The sequence below is a fragment of the Magallana gigas genome, chromosome 9, assembly GCF_963853765.1.
Source record: "Magallana gigas chromosome 9, xbMagGiga1.1, whole genome shotgun sequence".
Lineage (NCBI taxonomy): Eukaryota > Metazoa > Mollusca > Bivalvia > Ostreida > Ostreidae > Magallana > Magallana gigas.
In genome coordinates, this window is record NC_088861.1 from 14,939,230 (window position 1) to 14,960,303 (window position 21,074).

Below are 21,074 nucleotides of genomic sequence, written 5' to 3' on the forward strand. Positions count from 1 at the left end.
CAGGACGCCGCACGGGTAACACCTTTCAATACTGATTCTGTTCCTTCGGACCATTTCTTTAAAAATCCACCACCACCCCATCCACCGTTCCAGTGATAAATGTTTTATATTATTTTCTTTATTTTTCATTTTTTTTTCATTTTCTTTGTTCATGCATGTATTTTATTGTAGATGTACAGAGCGTTTTCCGACAACAAGGAATTTGTTTGACGATATTACGTAACCGATTTTCGATTTCAGTTTCTCAATAAAGCCAATTGATAAAATTCATATGTGTATATTATTATTAGTCACTATTCGGAAATTAATTATAGTTACATCATTTTAAGATCAAATTCAGAATTGTGACATAATTCAATTAAAATTCAATTGTTGTATTACGTAATATAATTTTATATAATTTTACGCAATGTGTTACAATGTTATGTAACAATTAAAGTCACGCTGGTGGCAAAGAGCAACATATACCATGTCTTGTTTTGTTTATATACATTGTATTATTTATCGAAAGATGGAGGTGATAGTCATACGTAAAGTAAACTACATAAGTTAAAGCCCTTTCATAGGGAAATCAATTATGGATAAATATATGTACTGGTTTTAGAAACACAAATTGCATTCACAGAATCTGCGTGTAACAGTTACTTTATCTTTTAATTCTTACATTCGACTCATCCAGTGAAAAAACTGAACGTAGAATTTGTAACTATCATAAAGACAGAATACACATAAGATTTCCATTTTGACTTCCCATATTTCTGCACATTACTAAATAGGTTTTCATATCCTTATAGATATTGATAGAAATTAATCATCACTGTCGTAAAGATATGATTTTTGGGGCAATAAATAATCATTTTATAAAAAAAACAACACGTTTTCAAAATATATACATGCAAGTTTAAACATTTTTGATATGATAAGAAATACTTCTACCATTCGGATTACAATTAAAATGCAATACTAACATGTATGTTCTATATACTTTGAAAGGTTATTTTAGGGGATGACGTTACAGTGTTGAATTACTCATGATAATAACTTTATCAAGGAAATATTAATGAATATTTATATCATAATGTCATGACAGAGTCAAGTGTTCACCATCCAAATACCGAAGTGTATCTTATTTAACCTTTTGAGAATTATTGTGATAAGTCAATTAATATATTGAAATGATAGCAAATCCAACGTTTATAGTTCAAACAACTTTATAGATTTATTGGTTTTAAAATGTACGATTCTGTTTTGTTTTTTTTTATACTTATATAAATGCTCAATAACAAACACGACAGTTCTTTGTTTAAATGAGAAATATTCGTGTTGATAATCAACAAAAAAAAAAAGCCATCTGTATTTCATAATTCGTATTTTGTACTTAAAAAATTCGTTTGATTTAAACAAATGTTTTGCTCATTTAATGATTAATTTTTTTAATACAAGAAAAATGGTAAGGATTTCTTCAACAATCAATTTTGAATGTTGTATCAAATGTTTAAAAGGAAAAATTTGTTTGATTCGATAACGTGAATGATTACAAAAAACAATCCATTGCACAAGGAAGGGATGGCTATTAAAGGTATTGCAGAATTATTAAACTGTAAAAAAAATAAATCAATATGGATATGAGAAATCAATGTTATTTTTTTCGTCCTCAATCCTTTATGTAAAAATTACAAGTATGATTTACAAGATATATATATATATATATATATATATATATATATATATATATATATATATATATATATATATATATATATATATATATATATATGCTTTAAGATAACTTGAACTATTTACTGTAACGTTATGTTTTGTAAGCCTCATTTTTGATCAAATCAATTGAACGATTTCATTAACTAGATCTATAAGTGTGTAACTTGCGTGTTATTCAACAGGCGTCATTTAACACCTCAGCCGTGTAAACAATTACTGTATTTATTTGAATTTTAGTTCCATATTAAACCATTTGATTTACGGTATTGCCAAATGACAAAATATTCAAATGATTAATTGAATTAGTACTACTCCATTACGTTCATGCAGAAATTACACACTTACCAGTCAAATTTTCATACAGTGTAACATTCGAGGCAACAAGCATTTTTTTAAAGAAATCTCAAATGCGCTTTGGTTAATTTAAAGTTTGGCAAATAAACAATCATTTATGACAAAAATCAATACATGTTGAAACTGAGAACCGTCTTGCTTGTAACAAAATGTGTTTTGTTGCAAAGAAGGTAAAGAATGAAATGCTTATGATGGAGATTAAAAAATTTACAAAACTGATCCCAGTATACAAGGGACGTTCAATAAATAATTTCACTAATCAGATTCCATAAAATGCAAGGTTTAATTGACCCAGAATTGCTTTTCATGCATGATTTGGTTTATATTCTATTTATGGCCGTTTATCTGACCACGTTTAACCAGCGAATACTCCTGTGATATATAATCCCTAGTCAAGACACTGTATAAAAATATGACTGGTAAGTCATCATCCAATAAGGCTAAAATTAGAGACTACATAAAAGCATGTGCCAGACTAGGTAAAGAATCGAAAAACAATCCAAAGAACTGTGTGATTTGTATGTAAACAAGTGTATGGCATTGAAACAAGTGTACAGGTGGATCAGCAAATTTAACAAAACGGCAAAACAAACCTTAATGATAAGCAACTTCCTAGAGCACCTTGCACTGCTTCAACGGATAAAATACTTGCATTATTACTAAAGTACGTATACATATAATCATTTAATGCACAATTAATCAAATAACATTGTTCTATTTTCTAAACATATTTCATAAACATAGACCCGACTTTTTGATCGAAAGCTAGCCTTATAGAGTTTGCTACATGTGTATTGATAAATTTTCGGGAGATTAAGAACGTAACGCACTCCGATAAAATGAAAATGAACGAATGGAGTGATATTACGAAATAGATGAAGGAATAAGTTATGGAAATAATTTACTATTATTGCTTCACTTATGAATGTATTCTCCACTTATTTCCAGTTACAATCATTTCAAGCATATCTTTTACAATATATACCATAGCGTAGGATATCATTGAAATCTAATAGCATAGCATTGGAATCTCATATCATAGCATTGGAATCTCATACCAAAACATACAATCTCATAGATTCTCATTCGCCACATTATACCATAGCATATCATACATGGTTTTAACTTGGTTTTAAATGCTTTAATTAATAGGAATAAATGTTGACATTGCAGATTACTGGTCAAGTTTGGCTCCTTATCATTTTACTCCATAATGTTTATAAAATCGTCTGTGTATAGAGATATTTTTGTTCAATAGTATACCATACCATTTTATCAAGCCCTTCATTTCAATTTCTCATTGCGTAAAATACATATCTCATGGCAAATCATTAAAATCGCATGCTGTGGCATAGCATAAAATTGGTAAAGATATACATGAAATGACTGTGACAACTCTTCTTGATTCTTGGCTGATCGAACAGGCAAAAAGACATGGGATACAATCTGACGAATAAAATTACTGTATGCATGGTTGTTTTCACCCCGTGTCTTTCCTCGCTTGCAAACGGTTTCGCCCCGTTTTGAATTTGCCCAGAGGCAGTTACAGTCGTTTGACCAGTTCCGAATAGTGTTACGAATAGGCTGTGCTAGTCATATACGTGAGCGATATTTTAAAATTATCATTGTCAAAGTAGCCCAGATACCTGCGATTTAAAATGGACCCTTGATAAAATTCATCACTGCATGGAAAGATGTAAATAAATCTATATCTCTTAGCTTGTCATTTTACTGGTTACGAATAAGTCGATGAGTACTGAATACCTCAGCGGTTCCCAAGCAAATCGACCCCAGACTAAAAATTTGGACCCAGGACGGAATTAATTGTCCTGTCATAAGATTGAAGAAATAAAACCATTCCAAATATTGGCGTTTCTACTTTTAAAAAATGGTAAAAAAGGATATGAAAAGCAACCAAGCCTGAAACCAAGAAGGGCTGAGAACAATAATTGTATTTTTTTATCTAAAAAAAAACCATATTATACTCAATACATTCTTGTGCACCATTTGAGGTAAATATCTAGTAAATGATTCCAGAGTATCTTTTTGGTGCTAGAACCATTATGACGTCATATTTGATTTGATGAATCTTTTCCCGTATTTTATGGCTTTAAAGGAATTTTGTAGAAAATAAAACAATTTTTTGACATTCTATATTTATTCACGTAAAAGTAATCCCGGTTCCTATATTCAATTTGATATCATTTTAAAAAGCAGGTTGTTTGATGCCATTTTTGGAGAGACTGTAAGCATTCTGGATATATTTCATTGGTCAAAAATGGAGAAAACTCCGAGATCCGTCACTTTTATCCTTCTTATTTCATAGAAAACGGTTGTTTAAAACATCATTTTTCATTGTGTTTACCAAAAATGTAAACCCCGGTACACCCTATGAAACAAAGGTATTGTTATGAAACATCATTCAAAGGATATATATCTTGAAAATCATAAAAACTTTCATTTAGGCACCTTTCATTTACTAGATCTTGATTTAATGTAAACAAATAAGTTAATGTACATAAATAAAAGTAACAGCAATAAAATGAATATGTGATCAATCATAGAATAGTACTAAATGAACATTTCAAAGAAAACTGAATTACCAGTATGTAAAATGAGTCTTGAAAACTTGTAAAATCAAAATGGACATTATGGAAATTTTCTCAAATAATAATTTGAATTGATTGTAATTAGATTTAAAAAAAAAAACATTTAACAATACATAAAATTGTTCATTTCTTTATGTAATCTCCAATGCCATGGTATTCCTCTCAGGCATTTGTCCTATTGCATAGGGAATTACTTCTTTGGCATAATTGATGATGTCTTGTGAACATATGATTACATAATCACAAGGAAAAACTAATCTCCCCCTCCCTTTTCCATAACATGGTGCCATGGAGGGAAACTTGGGCATGGATCTCCTATTGTCAGGGCGTGTATTTGGCAGTTAGTTTCTATCAATTGAAGAAATGCAAAACTTAGACCTCTAGGGGCATGGCCAACTGGCAAACCATAAATGTCAGTAAGTTTTAAAGTCCTTTCCACATCTGTTGTGACATCGTGTAAATCGGTTGGAAAATATGTAAACTCTGGAATCCAAACCAGAGATACATGTGGTCAGTTAAATTGGTATATCCGAGATCGACAGGTAATCTTGTTGGAGAGTCTGTAAGATTCATCGGAAGCCGTATTTCATATAGGTGGTACCCCTTTGTCACAGAATTCTTCAGTAGTATGGAGGGATTTCTGAAAGAATACACAATTTGTTAAAAAAAAAATTGCAACCATATAAACATACATATGATACTAGTAGAACACATAACATAAACAGTACTGCTAGTTTTGATGAACAGTACCGGATTTACTCTTTTAAAATAAAATGAATATCTTTTTTTAATTTTCTGAAGCATTTCGCAATGCACCATGCAATACATTGTATATATAGATGTATTTCAAAATTCAAACATTAAAAAAAATCATGTTAATGATAAACATGGTATATTCTTATATTAACACATTAATACACTCATTCAATTTCTTCTGCACAAAAATGGCACTGGATTGTTTCTTTCGAGGTTCTTTTGCAGATGATTTCGCTTTCCCTTCTTTTTCTTTCTTCTTTAGATAACGTGTCTTTGCTGCCTTTTCTTTTTCTGCCTTTTTTCTTGATAAATTCCGTTTTTGCAAAGCCATTTGTCTGATGGAGTCTGCTGATGTCAAACTGTATGGCAAAGAACTTTTAAGGTTTTTAGGTTTTGGTTAACTACAGGTAGTTGTTAGTTTGGGTAATCTGATTACTACTTCAAGAGCAGCAGGTGACAACTTACTCGATTCTGATGTATTATATGAAAGAGTAGTGTAATTGCTTAAATGATCGTCTTGCTCCTCATCATGTAAAGCATGCCCAAGCTAATAAATACAATCTTGAGGTGGATGAAGTGTTCTCACTGTCCTCCTTAACATTCTGAGTGGAATGCTGAATTGAAGTACTTGATGAATGTGTACGAGTCTCCTAATTCACAGCATCTAGAGCATAGGGATGAGCCTTTTCTTTCAGTTTCTTGTACCCTCTAAATCAAGGAGATAGCCCTTCAATATACCAACCTTCATCCAGTTGAGGCTCATACCTTTGTCTTGACGGTGTTCCTATAGTATCACTGTAAAGCTCGAAAGCCTTACTGGCTGCTGTTGAACCATCCTTTTCATCAACCCTGGTTACAGTTGAAACCCCTGTCTCACGAACTTCATCTGTATCACTGAAAGTATGGGGTAGCTTAAGTTTGTCATTGAAATTGCAGAACTCCTCACAGGATAAATACCAGAGCCTTTGAATGCTCTTATGACAATGCTGGGTTTATGAAATGCGATGTTTCATGCAACTTCAAGACAAAGTTCTTTTTGTCAATAGGCTTGCACGGATTTTCACGAGTGTTTTTACGCACTGTTTTGTAGCACTCTTTTTCAGCGGCTCAAACACACCTTTATCTAATGGCTGCATTAATTGGGTAGCATGTGGTACTAGCATGTAAATTTCAATTCCTCTACTACCTGCTTTTGTAAATATGTCCATGTTGATATGTGAAATTACACTGTCAATCAAAAGTATAACTGGTCTGTCATTCTTGTCTACATTGTTATCGAAATGGTCTATGAATGCAGAAAAAGTATTTGAATTCATTCATCCTTTTAGTGTGCAATGAATGATTGAGCTTCTTGTTGCACATACATGTAACAAAAGATCATATGCTGTAGGTTTTGGTGAAGGATACACATAATAGGGTGGTAAAACAATTCAGTCTGCACTGACACAGTACATAACTGTCTTACGTTGTTTTGTTGACCCGCCTGATAAATGTGGAACGTCATCTGTGTATCTCTGTCTTGTTTCTCCCACAACCACTCCAGATTTCCTCCCCATAGTGAAACCTGTTTCATCTGCGAAGTAAATGTTATGTGGTTTATCCAATAAGTTTCTCTCTGACAGGAATTCTTCGAACTTCTAAAATCAATCATCTGTAAGCTCTTTAGTGACTTTGGAGCGAGAGGCTTCAAGAAGTGTTTCTTTCCTTTTTTCTACTATATCTGAATACCTAGTCATAAATCCATAGTACCAAGGATAGCTTGGCCTACTTTTCTTCAATAATGTTTTTCTTTTGTCTTTTTTCAAGAAGTTCTGAACCAGATTCAGAATATCAGATGGTCCCAACCCCATCCCTGTAAGTGTCATTTCATAATTGACATTGCTCGATCTACCACAGTGTGTCGTTTGCGCATGTGCGATGTTATAACATACAAGGAAAACGGTCTACAATTATCGAGGACTTTTCGAAGTATCTGCGCCTGGATTTCAGTTTGTCTTGTTTCGTAGTTTATTGGATATATCTTGCCAGTGCAGTGGTTGTCATATTATTTTTGTTCAAAACACGTTTTTACAAGTCTTTTCGTGTTGGGGTGTATGAAATTCCTGAATGCGGCGAAGCATGAATAGTTCTCTCGGTCTTATATAGGGGGTGTGTAGCGAGGAGCAGAACAATAGAAATCGACAACTAATATGGCGGTAGTCGGAGATAAAAGGGAAATAATGCGTATTTATGAATTCATGTCAGCTTTAATTAATCATTAACTACTGTCAATAATGAAACACTGTAGTCATGCACAGGGACATAGATATATCACATGGTTCTGTTTTCCTACAGTGTTTATTTCTGCTATTCGAAACTGGTAAAATGAAACCGGGAGGAAATTATAAAATTCTTTAGAGATCTACAATTCTATTGTCCGAAACCTTTTTGTATCTTTAAGTACTTCTGATAGTCGGAATGTTGCTGCTCGTCAAGATCTGAATTGTTTGCAGACGATATTCTGCGCTTTAAAGCGTCGCGGTAACCAGGGTTCGCCCCATAGTTAAAGTAGGTCGATCGTACTCAAATTGATCGGGAAAAAATCATAGTTATATATCAATCAGAAGAATATTTGTATGCCTACATGGTGTAGGTTATAGGTTTGTCTTTATTAATTATCAGCTTTTAATTCCCCGAACTATTCGGAACCGGTCAAAATTCGGAACTGGTCAAACGACTGTTAACACCGGTAGAGATAAACAGTTTTTAAATAAAGTTGCGGATCCGCCAAGTGTTATGCACCCCTGCTGACAACGAGGGAAAAGATGCAAAAATTCAAAAGGGCGAGTATTAATTTGAGCGAAATGACACAGTTACACACGAGTGTCAATTGAAAAATACGAAGATTTTTGCCATAGCTATGTTATTTAAAGTCATATAACTACTCAATTTAGTAGACATAAATAAAAAATTGTTTCCAACAATCTGAAACTAAAAAAGTTAATATATTCCTTTTTTTCTAAGAATTATTTAGAATCAAATCCTGCAAAAATGTGGCCACGGCGCACGGTCAAACTTAGTGTTCTGTCAAAAATAAACCACATAATGTTGAAAGTTATATCTCCATAAATTGGGCTTAAAACAAAATAATATTGAAACCTAAAATTAAGAATTGTCATGATATTCCATGTACTAAATATGACGGGATATATAAATTTGTTGAAGAGATATTAGTTACTAAAGACAGATAGTCCTTTTCAGAATTGACTAAAACATTGACGTCGCCGGACATCACGACGCAACAAAAATATACACAGTATAGATTTAACTCGAAGAAAAGCCGATAAAATCTGTGAAAATACTCAATGGTGGAAAAATTAATTTAAAAATTATTTTCACAATTGTGTTTAACTCTTACACGTTTTGTGGGGGTTCTGGTAACTGTGTTTTGGACATCAAACAGAACGGAAGAGAGTAGAATATCTGTAAATATTTTGTCAAAAGAATAAACAATGTCATCTGACATTTAAGGATTTTCTTTATGTAAACGAAGAGACATGCGGTAAAAAATAAGAAAACTTCGAGGAACAAACTTATGATTTTTTGACAAATGTGAACAAATTAGGCGTCAAGTGATATAGTGCCGAATTAAATTGTTTGGTGAAGAGCACAACAGACTAAGGGTGATATAGAGATTGGATATTTCTATTAACTGAGCGTGCGTCACATTGACGTCGTATTTTCAACGTTACCGTGCGCCTTGATGACAAAACATGTTGATTTTAAAATCGGGTAACTAAAATACCTTTTCATCAAATGAAATAAAACGATCGTATTTCAATAAAATATGTGTTGTTGCATAACATAATCTGTAAGTTATGACTTTTATGAAAAATTCATGATAGACAGCCCAATTGTATTTTTTATTGACCCTCGTATGTACATTATTTGTATAAAAACGATATCATGATTGGGTCCTAAACTCAAATGATCTACAAATTAATAGCCTTAGACCAAATAAATGTACAAAATCGATTGATTTTGGTCAGTAAAAGATTTCTTTGCTTTTAAATGCTTGATTTTGAATGTATATTTTAGAGCAAGGGGTTCAAATCCAGCTGTTAGAACCAGTGTGCGCGGGAAAAAAGAACAAGCTTAACCTACAGATTCATCCAAAAAAAAAAACTGGCAACATCCTATAATGCTCTCTAATGTTTTTTTTCCCGTAGTGCTATGCCAAGAATGGCTAACATTTAACTCGTAATTAACGGTGCCTTAAGGTTTGAAGAAGTTTTGATTACCGCACAAGCTTTGGTGAGACCCAAGAGATTTTTACCATGCTTCCATGCATTCATTCGTATTGAGTCGAGATGCGTAAACTTTGACGTGTGGCGTCAGTGATCTCGCGCTATATTTTCTGCGAAAAATTTAGAGGTGGACCAAACATCTGTAATGCGTGTACTAGCTATTTCAGTGTAAACTTTAATACCTGCCTTATATGATTTGTTCACTTTTTGGTGGGGGGGGGGGGGGGGGGGGGGGTGAGGGTGGTTGATAGAAGAATTACATAGATATATACAAGCAAGAGCCATATTTAACTGTCATATCGATCCAATTATAGGCTATTTTTGCATGCATGAACACTAAATTTCTTCAAACATTTCTTTCCTTAAACGAAAATATTAATGAAGCATGTTAATGTACAATTAGGAATTATTTCTTCACAAAAACCAGCTAATCTTGATAAAGCTGTTTCCTTAAAATACCATTGAAATGCACGATAATCTAGTGAACTTCGAAGTATTAGAAATTACTCAATACTGTCTTTTGTGTCTGTGAAATTGCTATCAATGGCAAACATGTTAATCAGTTACCCTTCTACATGTAGCTTTTCTGAGTTAAGTTGATAAGCATGTCTTGATGTAAACATCCGGTAATGTGACCGCAGCCTTGAGTAAGACCTCATGTTCCAATCGAAGTAGCTCTAAGTGAAGCGTTAAATGTTAGACTATCGGAAACCTATGACGCAAAGATACCGGCTTGAGGGCCCCTTTCGTTTTTAAAAAGTGGCTGTCGAAACTCCGTCGAAGATAATTTATCAGAACGGAAACAATAGGTGTTTTCTCTACCAACCCCCAACCCCCCCCCCCCCCCCCGGAATAAAAAAATAATAAAAAATAATAATGAATAAACTGCATGAGAAAGGTAAACTCGTGAAAAGTACTTTGCTTAATATTAATGAATGTACAATAAACAAGTCATTTTACATGTAGCTGATAAACTATTAAACCAGCCCCAACTCTTTCTATTTACATGTACATCAAGTATGTAACTCTCTCACATGCACAAAAATTAATTAAGAGGGAAGTAGGAAATGAATAAAATCACTCATTTTTGTACGAGTGGTTTATATATGACTATGCTCGAACTAAGGAGGCAATTTCCGACCAAGAATAAACATCGGGAAGAAACCTGTAAATACGTTGACACGTCATATCCGAGGATAAAACCCTTGAAAGAAAACACGATCTCGTATGTGATCACAACAGTATGGTCAAAACTGTCCTCCTCCTCATGTATTGTTATTCTTATTTATGCTGTGACGTTTGTGGTAAGTAAATTTGCTTTCTCTGTCCGTTTAAAACTCTTAATGCCTGAAAGTCAAGCATCGTCTGATTTTGTGTACATTTAGTAATCGTGGATCAACATGCTACAGGTAATATATTGCAAAAATTTGATGATTATTTTGAGCGGACGTTGACTTATAACAATAACGTTTATTTTCATGAACTTGTAAGCAAATGCATTTTAGAAGAGACAATTTTGAATAGGGAAAAGATTCTCCACAAGATATAACGAAACTGTAAACCAACATGTATTTGCGTGCGATAAATTGTCGTGAGGTTGTCGCGAATATTTCTTGGCGCGGACCAGTATTTGGCCAAAATTTGTTATAGAGAAATGGGTGTGGATAAGGCTTGGTTGTGAAAATCAGTCGCCGCGAACCAGTTCATAGCAGGTAAATTGCGAGATATGTCGTCCCGAATAATAGTTGTTTACAGTAATAATCATTATCTTGTTAAAAAAAAAAATACGACCTGTCTTCTTATAAATTGTAGTTTATGGAGTATACCTTTCTCCACTCTTCTTTTTTTGTTATCAATAATAGATTTTTATGTGAAAAAGCTACATGTATAACTTATGTATTTTGCTTGACGTAGATCCATCACCTCTATTTTTCGATACATATTTAAAAAAATAATGACGTGGTAGATGTTGCTTTTTGCCAACAGCAGCGTGACTTTAAATGTTTCATTACATTGTAACACATAAGGTAATATCATTTTACATAATATTACATAATACTATATAACTTCTTGATATTATAATATCATTCTCAGCCCATATTTCCGGAAAGTGTCAATTAAATTGCGTGACAATTATAAATTTTGAAATAATTAGGACGTAATAATAAAATTCGATTAGTGTTTAATAATAATGTACAAATATAAATATTATCAATTTCTTGTTTTAGAAACTGAAAACAAACTTTGGTTACGCAATATCGTCAAACACTTTAAACACTGGAAATGTGAATAGGAGGTGGTGGATTTTTGAAATAAATTGTCTGAAGGAACAAAATAAGTATTCGAGTGATACCTATGCGGCGTCCAGAAAGAAAGTGCATCAGTGCGTCTTTCTTAGCCAAAGGATTCCTTTAAATTATATTTTTTAAAAAGGTCCTGTTTATTCATTTATATTTTTTTTAACCGAGACATTCCATATCCAATGTATAATATGCCGGATGCATGGTGGACTTGTTTCCCTAATTCGCTTTTAAAACAACGAGACCATTTGCCACCTTAACCATTTTAAATGTGAAACAATATATCATATGAAATATGATACAAAATCCGCATATAATCATATAAATAGAAAGCATTTTGCCAATATTTAAATAAATCAATAAATAAATTAAATAAATAAAGATATCAGAAAAAAAATTGAGAAAAAGACTACACTTCAAAAATCATTTTTATATCCCATTTTTTAGTATAAAAAAAGCATTGTTATGATTCTATAACAACCTTTTTAAAATCCGAATTAATTATGGAAATTCCAAAATTTACGCCCCTTTGGTCAGGCGTGGCCTCTAAAGGGATTACATCATCCAAAAAATAAAGTTTTAGTATATTGTCTTCTCTTCACTTGGCCTTTTGAAAAAATCTAAATTCAAAGTATATTTAGTATCAAAATATTGGACAATTTTTATTTATTTTTAACGCCTGCGAAAAGTCTCAAAAAAGAGTTTTCAACCTTTTTAACTTTCTTTTAAAATGCCTTAAACTAGGCTAATATTGCTAGGAATAGAAATATCTAAACACTTATGAAAAACCTCTCTCCTCCTACATTTCTTGTTGATTTCCTCTGCGCAAACTCTGGAAATCATGACCCCAAGTTAAAGATGAAGACAAGTAATCAATTAACGTAACAAAATTTAAACTTGTTACATAAAGTTATTTTTTTTTTCAGGCCAAAGAGCATGCAGTGAAGATAGTAGGTGGTTGTTTTTTTTATTCTTTCTGAACTTTATTTTTTGCTTTTTTAATTCCAAATTATTATGACGCTATGAAAACTACGAAACAAATTCTTATTGCTTTCATAAAAAAATCGATTTTAAATAAAAAAAATTTCCAGACTTATTATATTGGTTTTTCTTTTTTTAGGTAATGTCTTGGACAGATGTGATGGTCCCGTAGTCTCTAAAAATAACATGTATGTGGATTTCGGGCTTATCAAATACCAATGTTCATGTTCTTTCAAAAACGCCCTCAATGCACAGTTAATATATTCCCTGTCTCGAAATCCCGGTTATGATAAATGTGGAACTGCAATACAGATCAAAGAGATTAACGGTAGCACATATAGGATGCCATGTACGCAATCAACAGCCCCTCCCTCTGTGTTTTCTTCCCAAACAACTACTGTAGAGTTGGCTTGTAATGATCAACCTCACTGCAAAGATACAGGATACTGCTTACTTGTCCTTTCTAACAGTGGGTATTATTAATAGTTCTTTGAATATTATTGACTATGAATCTACAAACCTCTGTAATACATTCACGAATTATATTCAGTTTATTTTGGTTCAGTTTATCAATTCTTTAAATACAATTCTACATACTTAACACAGATGCTTCAGTAATAGTTAAAGGGTATTGTCAATCCATAACCTTACCTCCGTCTTCAAGCGAAACAATCACTACTTCAACACAGAGCGGTTCAACAAACTCTCCACAGAGTGTTCCTACACATTCAACGCAGAGCGACACGGCAAATTCAACGCAGAGAATCAACAGCCAAAACGTCGATATAACAATTGCATCGACAAAATACTTTTGGTTTTTTCGTACGTTTTTATTTTCTTTTGATTTAAGACTCCATAAAATCCTGTTGAATGCTTACAAGAATATAAAATAATTGTTCCTTGTTTTAGAAATAGTAATTGCATCTACAGAATGTACCGGTAAAGAATAAGAATGTTAAATCAATGTTCGTTATTTTAGTACATTACTACTTAAGAAATAAGGAACCATTCTTTGAGTATTATGAGGTGATAATTTCGGTTAAGGCGTGATCAAATCAAATAAAGCTCGAAGGGCTTTATGATAGATTTTATCACGCCCAGACCGAAATTATCACCTCATAATATTCAAAGAATGATTGCTTATTATTTATATAATTTTAAGCCACTGTACGATTTAATATTTAAATATAAATAAGCAAACCCCGCCGGCGCCCCAATTGTACGGCATTGGTTATGGATTACATAGTACACAATCGATACGAAGTGTTATCACAGGCAAAGAACTGGAAAATGTAAATATTAGCGTATACATACCACAGGGTTCTGTCGATTTGAATTGTTTGTTTTCTTTAGACTAAATAAGAGTTTCTTATGAAAACTAGAATATTACCATGTACAAGTTATAATAAGATTTTAATCAGAAATACATGATCATTCTAATAATAATAAAAGAGTAATTAGTCTAAATGCAAGGCTTCTAATGAACAAATCTTTAGTAGTGTCTAAGTAAAAATTTTAATGTAAAATAGTAAAATCAAATTTCCATGCTTAAAGTCCTAAATCAAACTGTTAAACTAAAATGTTAAGTGAATCACAAAATGTATAACTTCGTTTTGAAGGCATGATATTTGGACAAAAAATATTAATCAACTTATTTTTTTTATTAGTAGCTGGAGCTGGTGGAATAGTCCTGGTCATAATCTTAGCAATTATCATGATAGTTAAACGGTATTCTATTTTACCATCATTCCTTTTTTCTATAAAGCATCTTTGAAATATTTAGCTATCAATCATCAATTTAAAAAATAATTTCATAACAACATTTACAATTACTTTTCTGCTCTCAGGAGAAACGACAAGAAAAGTCAATCAAAGAAAGAGTTGACGGAAAATATGTATCAAGTAATGAAAGAAGAAAGGCTTAAAGACGATCTACAACTTAATCCAATTGAATATTCCGCCAGCAAAGCAGACATTGGAGGATCGCAAAATCATCAGTCCGACGAAAATAGGGGTAGTGGATACTGGATGGTTGAAAATTCTTTTTATTTATCTGCTGACATGAATATCAAAGGCAAAGATGATGGTCATCAAAATGTTTTAGACATTAACCCTTCTGTATATTCAGAGATAAACGATTCTGAAAATAACGTTGATTATAAAAATACGGCGTTTGAGTATGACTACGCTCAAGTTCGAGGCTCTCAATGAGTAAGATGTCTTATAGAAAGGAATCGATTACGTAGTTTTGTTTCATAATATTAATAATTCGTTTTTGATGAATTTGTTTAATGAATAAATGTTTACAAAAAAAAAGTTGATTGTTTTACTTGCATAGTGAAACGTAAATGTTTAACGTTTGCTGAGAGAGAGAGAGAGAGAGAGAGAGAGAGAGAGAGAGAGAGAGAGAGAGAGAGAGAGAGAGAGAGATTTTATCATATGTTAAAGAACAGTAGGAAAACTATTGAAATGGCTTCAATATATATTTTGTTTGCTTCATAACAAATGAAGATTGAATAAGTGTACAGACAGACGCCCCCCTTTTAAGTAATTTACATGTACATGCAAATGGGAGGTTAGATGATGCATCATTTGTTAATGCTTTTTTTTTTTATACCAGACTTAGAAATCCGTTAAATTATGTACATATTGTTTGTGTTTGATTTTAATCATCTCAGATTTGAAGTGAAGTTGGGTTTTGATTGTTTTTCTCTACCTGGCACCACCCGATTTACAATAAAATTGAACTTTATTATAACCTTTGTGTTCAATCCTTTTTACTTCACAGTGCAAGTGGTTTCAGTACAAAATTTGCACGACTTGATACTATAGGTCGTTTACACTTGATTATCTTCAAATACTTATGTCAATTGTTTTGAATGGTTATTCCCATGAAAATGTCAAAATCGACTCCTTATAAAACGTTTTCTGTATGAAATGTTAGTAGTATACGATAGATACTTTTTATAGCAATGCTGTAAGTAACTACAATAATTGATATTGTACATATTTGTTATTTGTCGATCCATGAGTTCCATCAATAATCGTCGATTCAAATGAAAAAGTAAATGCGGAATATGTATGAAAATTTCAAAACAGAGTTGAGAGGTACTGACCCTCTGTCATGAATTTTACAATGAATTATTTTATACCCTTTGTCATCATGGACAATAAAAGTAAAAACGTAAACAGCTAGGAATAAACGATATGCGTCTGTGGCGGTATAATATACAAATATTGACTGGGGTTGAGGGCAACATTGATTATATTAACCCCCGAGGGACGAAATATTGCCCGACGCGAAGCGGAGGGCATTATTTTTGTCCCAAGTGGGCTAATATAATCAATGTTCCCGAAAACACAGTCAACATTTGTTTTGTTATATGAAGAAACAAACCAAAATTTAAGAAAGTAATTGAAAACATCGCCGTTATTTTCTCAGCTCAACGAAGAATTCACGAATTCAATTTTGTGTGAAGTTCATTTCCAAAATATCCTCAGCATCAAACGGTCACTGGTGATATTCCGCCGACCGTAAGAATTAACATACAGATGTTCTACCTGATTTTACTTCAGAGTAATTCGCATATCCTTACGTTATGATAGCAAACCGTCGCATTGCGCGTCCGTTGTTTACTTGCCTTGACTGGCTGTCTATTATGACGTCACCTTGTTTTGGAGTCGCGAAGAGTTATATACGTCATCGTTTACGAATCAACAAATCAAAGGCGATTATTTGAAATAGAGGGAACGTTCTCTAGATATTATTCCTAGCCGGTCAATATCAAAAAAATATTCACCGGTCAATATTTTTCGGACGAGCTAATATTACAAATATTGACTATTCGTCTATATAGAGTTATATAGTAAGAATATACTACTGAATATAACAACAGATATTATGATATTCTTTAATTATTTTCAATTGTACGAGAAGTATCTGCCTTTCATGACATCTCTTCAAACGAAAATTGGAGTGTTTTCCTTTATTTAGAATTTCATCACATCATGTACCATAAATGAGTACTTCCTGCTTATGTATCACAATATCCGATCCTTCAAGATGGTCAGGTCGGTCAAACTACTTACTGAATACTTTCCTCTGAGAGTTGGAAGGTCAAGTAGATGTACTATATAAAACTGCTATAAAATCAATGTAAACGTAGTTCTTTGTTTCTCACGTTAATACCATACCGAAAATGGTAACATCACCGAATGTTCTTTGGGTTTTGCACTACGCTGTGTTGTTCAAGATGAATGCACACTCTGTTGTTAAAGGTGAGTATTTATCAGTCCTGAATCATGTTATTGGCATTAATGGAGTGTACTTAAATCGCTGAGATCTTGATAGTTCATTGTGATAATTCTTTATTAATATAGAACTTAAATGCAAGTCCTGGGTATATTGTTCAAATGAATCAATTATCCACTTCTACGAGCACTTTTTTGAATACGTAAATAACAAAAATGTATTTCAATGTTATTAATTGCAGGTCAGATATGCACCAACGTTGTGGCAGGTAACTTGCTTTTTTATGTTTACCAAAGTGGCCAATTATTAATTTAAAAAGGACGTATTTCTTATAGAATTGCATTCAAATATAATAAAACAATACATACTTTTCATTACATCGTGACATATATGCCATTGTATTATTATAGCTAAAATTCAGTCGTGTGGAACGTCATCCAAACGAGGAGAGCACATGTATCTGGATTTTCACAGCAAGAATGACGAGGAAAACTGTATATGTAAACTCACGTCATTGTTCTCCGGAAGTTTGCAGATCAGCCTCATATCCATACCTAACAGTCAATCGTCTATTTCTGTTACAACTGGCTTTGGACAAAGTGATAATGCCACCTTCATCAGCTTTAGAAACAGTCCTTATGCACATATCGTAAAAATAGGGGACCTTTTGTACATCAAACCGTATTACATAATAGAGAGGCGAAGTTATTTCTGTCTGCTTGTTTCATCTCAAGGTTTGGACTTGTCATAAAATTAAGTTAATATATAAAATGCTTGATCTCCACATAATACACGTGATTTTACACCATGAATAATTTATTTTATTCGATAAATAAATGAAGAGCCAAGTGATTTCCTGATAATGAAAACCGTGTTCCAATTAAAACCGTAAATAAAACATTATTTTAAAAATCATGCTGAATTACAAATTTGTTTAACTGTGTGCAAAAAAATAATTTGAAAATAATGTGATTCTTTGCAAATGACTTGGCTTACAAATGGTTGATTATACGTTCAAACTTAAAATCAACTTAGGGATCAGTTACGAACGGGGTTTCTTAAGTTTATAGTAAGATATGTACCTACTCCCTCTTAACTTAAATGAACAATTTCCTTCCATAGGTGAAGGTGAATTCGATGTTTCCTGTGGGAACAGACCCGTGTCACCCAACAACAGTGTATCGGATAAAACTCCCAAGCAGCATGATGAGCGGCTTCCTGATAAATTATGTTAGTAATACCTTCCTTATTAGTCGTTCGGTGAATTGAATGAGACATTATCTCTAGCCAAATTTCTTCTATGAGAAATGACGGTATTTATATCAATTATATATTTTTCTTACACTTAATACAGTAAATAGTTATGTTTTTTTTTGTTTAAGGGAGAATAGTGAGTTTGGTTCTCATCTCGGTTCTAATGTGCCTGTGCTTTGTCCTTCTGATTATTGTGGTTCTTCTTCGAAAAAGGTAAATTATTATACAGATTTTATGAAAAATGTTATTAAAATAATACACTCAATGTACAATGAAAACAACTCTTCATCCTCCGACCCCTTATAAATGTACATGTGTCGGTACTGTATAAGCAACCTGAAATGTATACTCCGTTCTCATATCACCCTCACAAATACTTGCTTTCTTATTCCTATTATTTTAACCTCTTTTAGACAAATTAGAGGAACAACAGAATCCAGCAAAGCTGCGACTCCTATGTCACGCAGTATATTTTACATGATCAATAACAACGAAGATTCAACATTTAGCACCCAGAATGAATACGAACAATTGAGAATCTCATCACTCCATGTTTATAATGACGTATCTCTGAAACTGATACCAGCGCCGACAAGTTATATAAATCTGTCATCGTTGAAATGAAGATTGAACATCATGTATATGGCGGTTTAAGTTAAAGTGAATAAAAAAGAAGTTTTATTCAAATTTGTTAAATATTATATTTAAATTTCAGTGATAATCATATCATCGAATTATGTGTGAAACAATGGAACTGTGACCGAAACACCGCACATAAAAAGATAGAATGTATAAAGAGGCAAAAGAAGTGGCAGCTGTCGTTTGTGGGTACATGTTAGAACTGGATAAACTGCACGGTCTGCGGTCAGATCCAAACAAAAAGTGACGTACAATGTTTAATGCGCACATTTATGCGCTCATTTTCTGATAGGCTCCTAATATAACCACCACTGAGCGGACTAAAACTTAGGCAAAACACAAATGCGGATAGAACGAAATTATACCTATGAAAAAATGAACATTAGGCAAGGACAATTTAACTTTATAATAACAATGTGCATAAATACAATAATGCAGTTTAATGTTCTCCGGTGTAATTCAAAAGTCCGCCGATGCTATAAAGTTTGCGCAAAGTAATTTTCAAATTCCTTACGTAAATTTCTGTACATGTATCCAACAGGTCACACAAACACCAAGACAGGGGATGCAACTGTCATTAATTATAAATGACGACAGGAAATTTGATGAGGTAAACTAATCAGTAAAAGGGATACCACTCTTACACAATTCATCAATTATAAAAACCGTAATACATTAATCTCCCGGGTGTATCAAAATACTTGAACATTGATTTTCAATACTGTAAACGTATTACATTTGGCTGTGTAGTTTCTTTAGCTTTTTTTTGTCGGAAAGCCGCCTGCTTCATCAAGCACATCACAAAATGCCACTCATAGATGTGTTTAAATACGAACATGCATAAAAAACAGTTATTATAAACATGTTAAATTGTTAAAGAAATATTTTCCGCCAAATATTAGAAAACTAGAATAAAATGATTATAATGTGCAAAAAAGGGAAAAACAAAAGCGTGTCACAGTACAAAGAGAATGTTCGTACAATACAAACAACACTGCCACTTAAAGTGAACTTGCAAATGTTAAACAGAATTTTTTTAAATTTATTGCGGATCGCTGTTTGTTAAGATAAAATTTATAAGTCACGAAAGTGGAACAGATCAAGTCATACCAAATCATCGCTAATATTCAATAGTAAAATTTACAGAATAAACAGCTGGTATCAACTATGACATGTTATTTAGGTGGGTTTTTTTTCCAAAGCAACATTTGCTTAAATTGATGATTTGTAATGTACATCATGGTATTCAAGGCAAAGAAACAGTCCATTTCATCAGTCTCTTTGTAATAATTTCACTTTTTGAAAAATTCAGGTGATCCACCAGTTGACAGTCCACCCGAAACTCCCCATCTTCCGCGTAATGCTTCACCTTTTACATTTATTGATACCGGTGGCACAGTTTTACTTCCTCCGTAAAATGTCATTTCTCTTGATTCTGATTCGTTCCTATATTTAGTCGAACCATCGGCTGACTTTGCGTAATATGTGCGTGAAAATTCACTTTTGACGTGAACGCATGGCTCAATTGTATTTCAAATGGTATTTGAACGGCAATTAAACAAACAAAAAATAAAGTAAGTATTTTTAAAAATAGCTTACATCAAAATGAATTATCCTTGACGTTCACAGTCATTCATTTGAAAAAAGTTCGTCGGTTTAGGTTACATGTAAATATTAAAATTTATATCAAGTTGTTTCCGAATGTCTAAAAAAAATATGTTTGCATGCGATTTTACATGGTGAGAGAAACAATTCAGATATCTTTTATTGAGTTGGAAAAATTAATTGATTACTGCTGGTTTTTGTAAGACAGAAACAATTGAATAAATTTTATTCGTTCAACATAAACACCAAAAGTGGCATTATATATTGAGTTTACATACCGTATAGACAGGTCAGTATATATGTCACATGCAGATTTTAT

The 21,074-nt window shown here is 32.6% G+C and overlaps 2 protein-coding genes across 3 annotated transcripts; both read left to right on the forward strand.

Annotated features, from left to right (window-relative positions):
- The first annotated feature begins 10,813 nt into the window (after positions 1-10,813).
- On the forward strand, positions 10,814-15,455 carry LOC105348474 (uncharacterized). Of its 2 annotated transcripts, none has more exons than XM_066071613.1 (6): positions 10,814-11,028; positions 12,951-12,978; positions 13,145-13,474; positions 13,612-13,827; positions 14,673-14,733; positions 14,853-15,455. In XM_066071613.1, exons 1-6 carry the CDS (start codon positions 10,831-10,833, stop codon positions 15,214-15,216), a joined length of 1,197 nt encoding a protein of 398 aa, XP_065927685.1. In that variant the 5' UTR covers positions 10,814-10,830; the 3' UTR covers positions 15,217-15,455. The 2 variants fall into 2 exon arrangements, with proteins under 2 accessions (XP_065927685.1, XP_065927686.1); XM_066071614.1 differs by having other exon boundaries at positions 10,855-11,028; positions 12,951-12,974.
- Positions 15,456-17,176: 1,721 nt separating this feature from the next.
- LOC105348475 (uncharacterized) lies at positions 17,177-19,192 on the forward strand. Its single transcript, XM_020062401.3, has 6 exons — positions 17,177-17,283; positions 17,499-17,525; positions 17,668-17,991; positions 18,380-18,487; positions 18,640-18,724; positions 18,925-19,192. The coding sequence occupies exons 1-6, from the start codon at positions 17,205-17,207 to the stop codon at positions 19,133-19,135; spliced, it is 834 nt and encodes a 277-aa protein (XP_019917960.3). The 5' UTR covers positions 17,177-17,204; the 3' UTR covers positions 19,136-19,192.
- Positions 19,193-21,074: the final 1,882 nt, after the last annotated feature.

Excerpts from the sequence above, each read along its gene's own strand:
- LOC105348475 (XM_020062401.3), top strand. The coding sequence starts at position 17,205 with ATGGTAACATCACCGAATGTTCTTTGGGTTTTGCACTACGCTGTGTTG. Across the intron at positions 17,526-17,667 it reads ATGCACCAACGTTGTGGCAG|CTAAAATTCAGTCGTGTGGA; the intron begins GTAACTTGCTTT and ends GTATTATTATAG. Across the intron at positions 18,488-18,639 it reads GCGGCTTCCTGATAAATTAT|GGAGAATAGTGAGTTTGGTT; the intron begins GTTAGTAATACC and ends TTTTTGTTTAAG.
- LOC105348474 (XM_066071613.1), top strand. The coding sequence starts at position 10,831 with ATGACTATGCTCGAACTAAGGAGGCAATTTCCGACCAAGAATAAACAT. Across the intron at positions 11,029-12,950 it reads TTTATGCTGTGACGTTTGTG|GCCAAAGAGCATGCAGTGAA; the intron begins GTAAGTAAATTT and ends TTTTTTTTTCAG. Across the intron at positions 12,979-13,144 it reads GCATGCAGTGAAGATAGTAG|GTAATGTCTTGGACAGATGT; the intron begins GTGGTTGTTTTT and ends TTCTTTTTTTAG.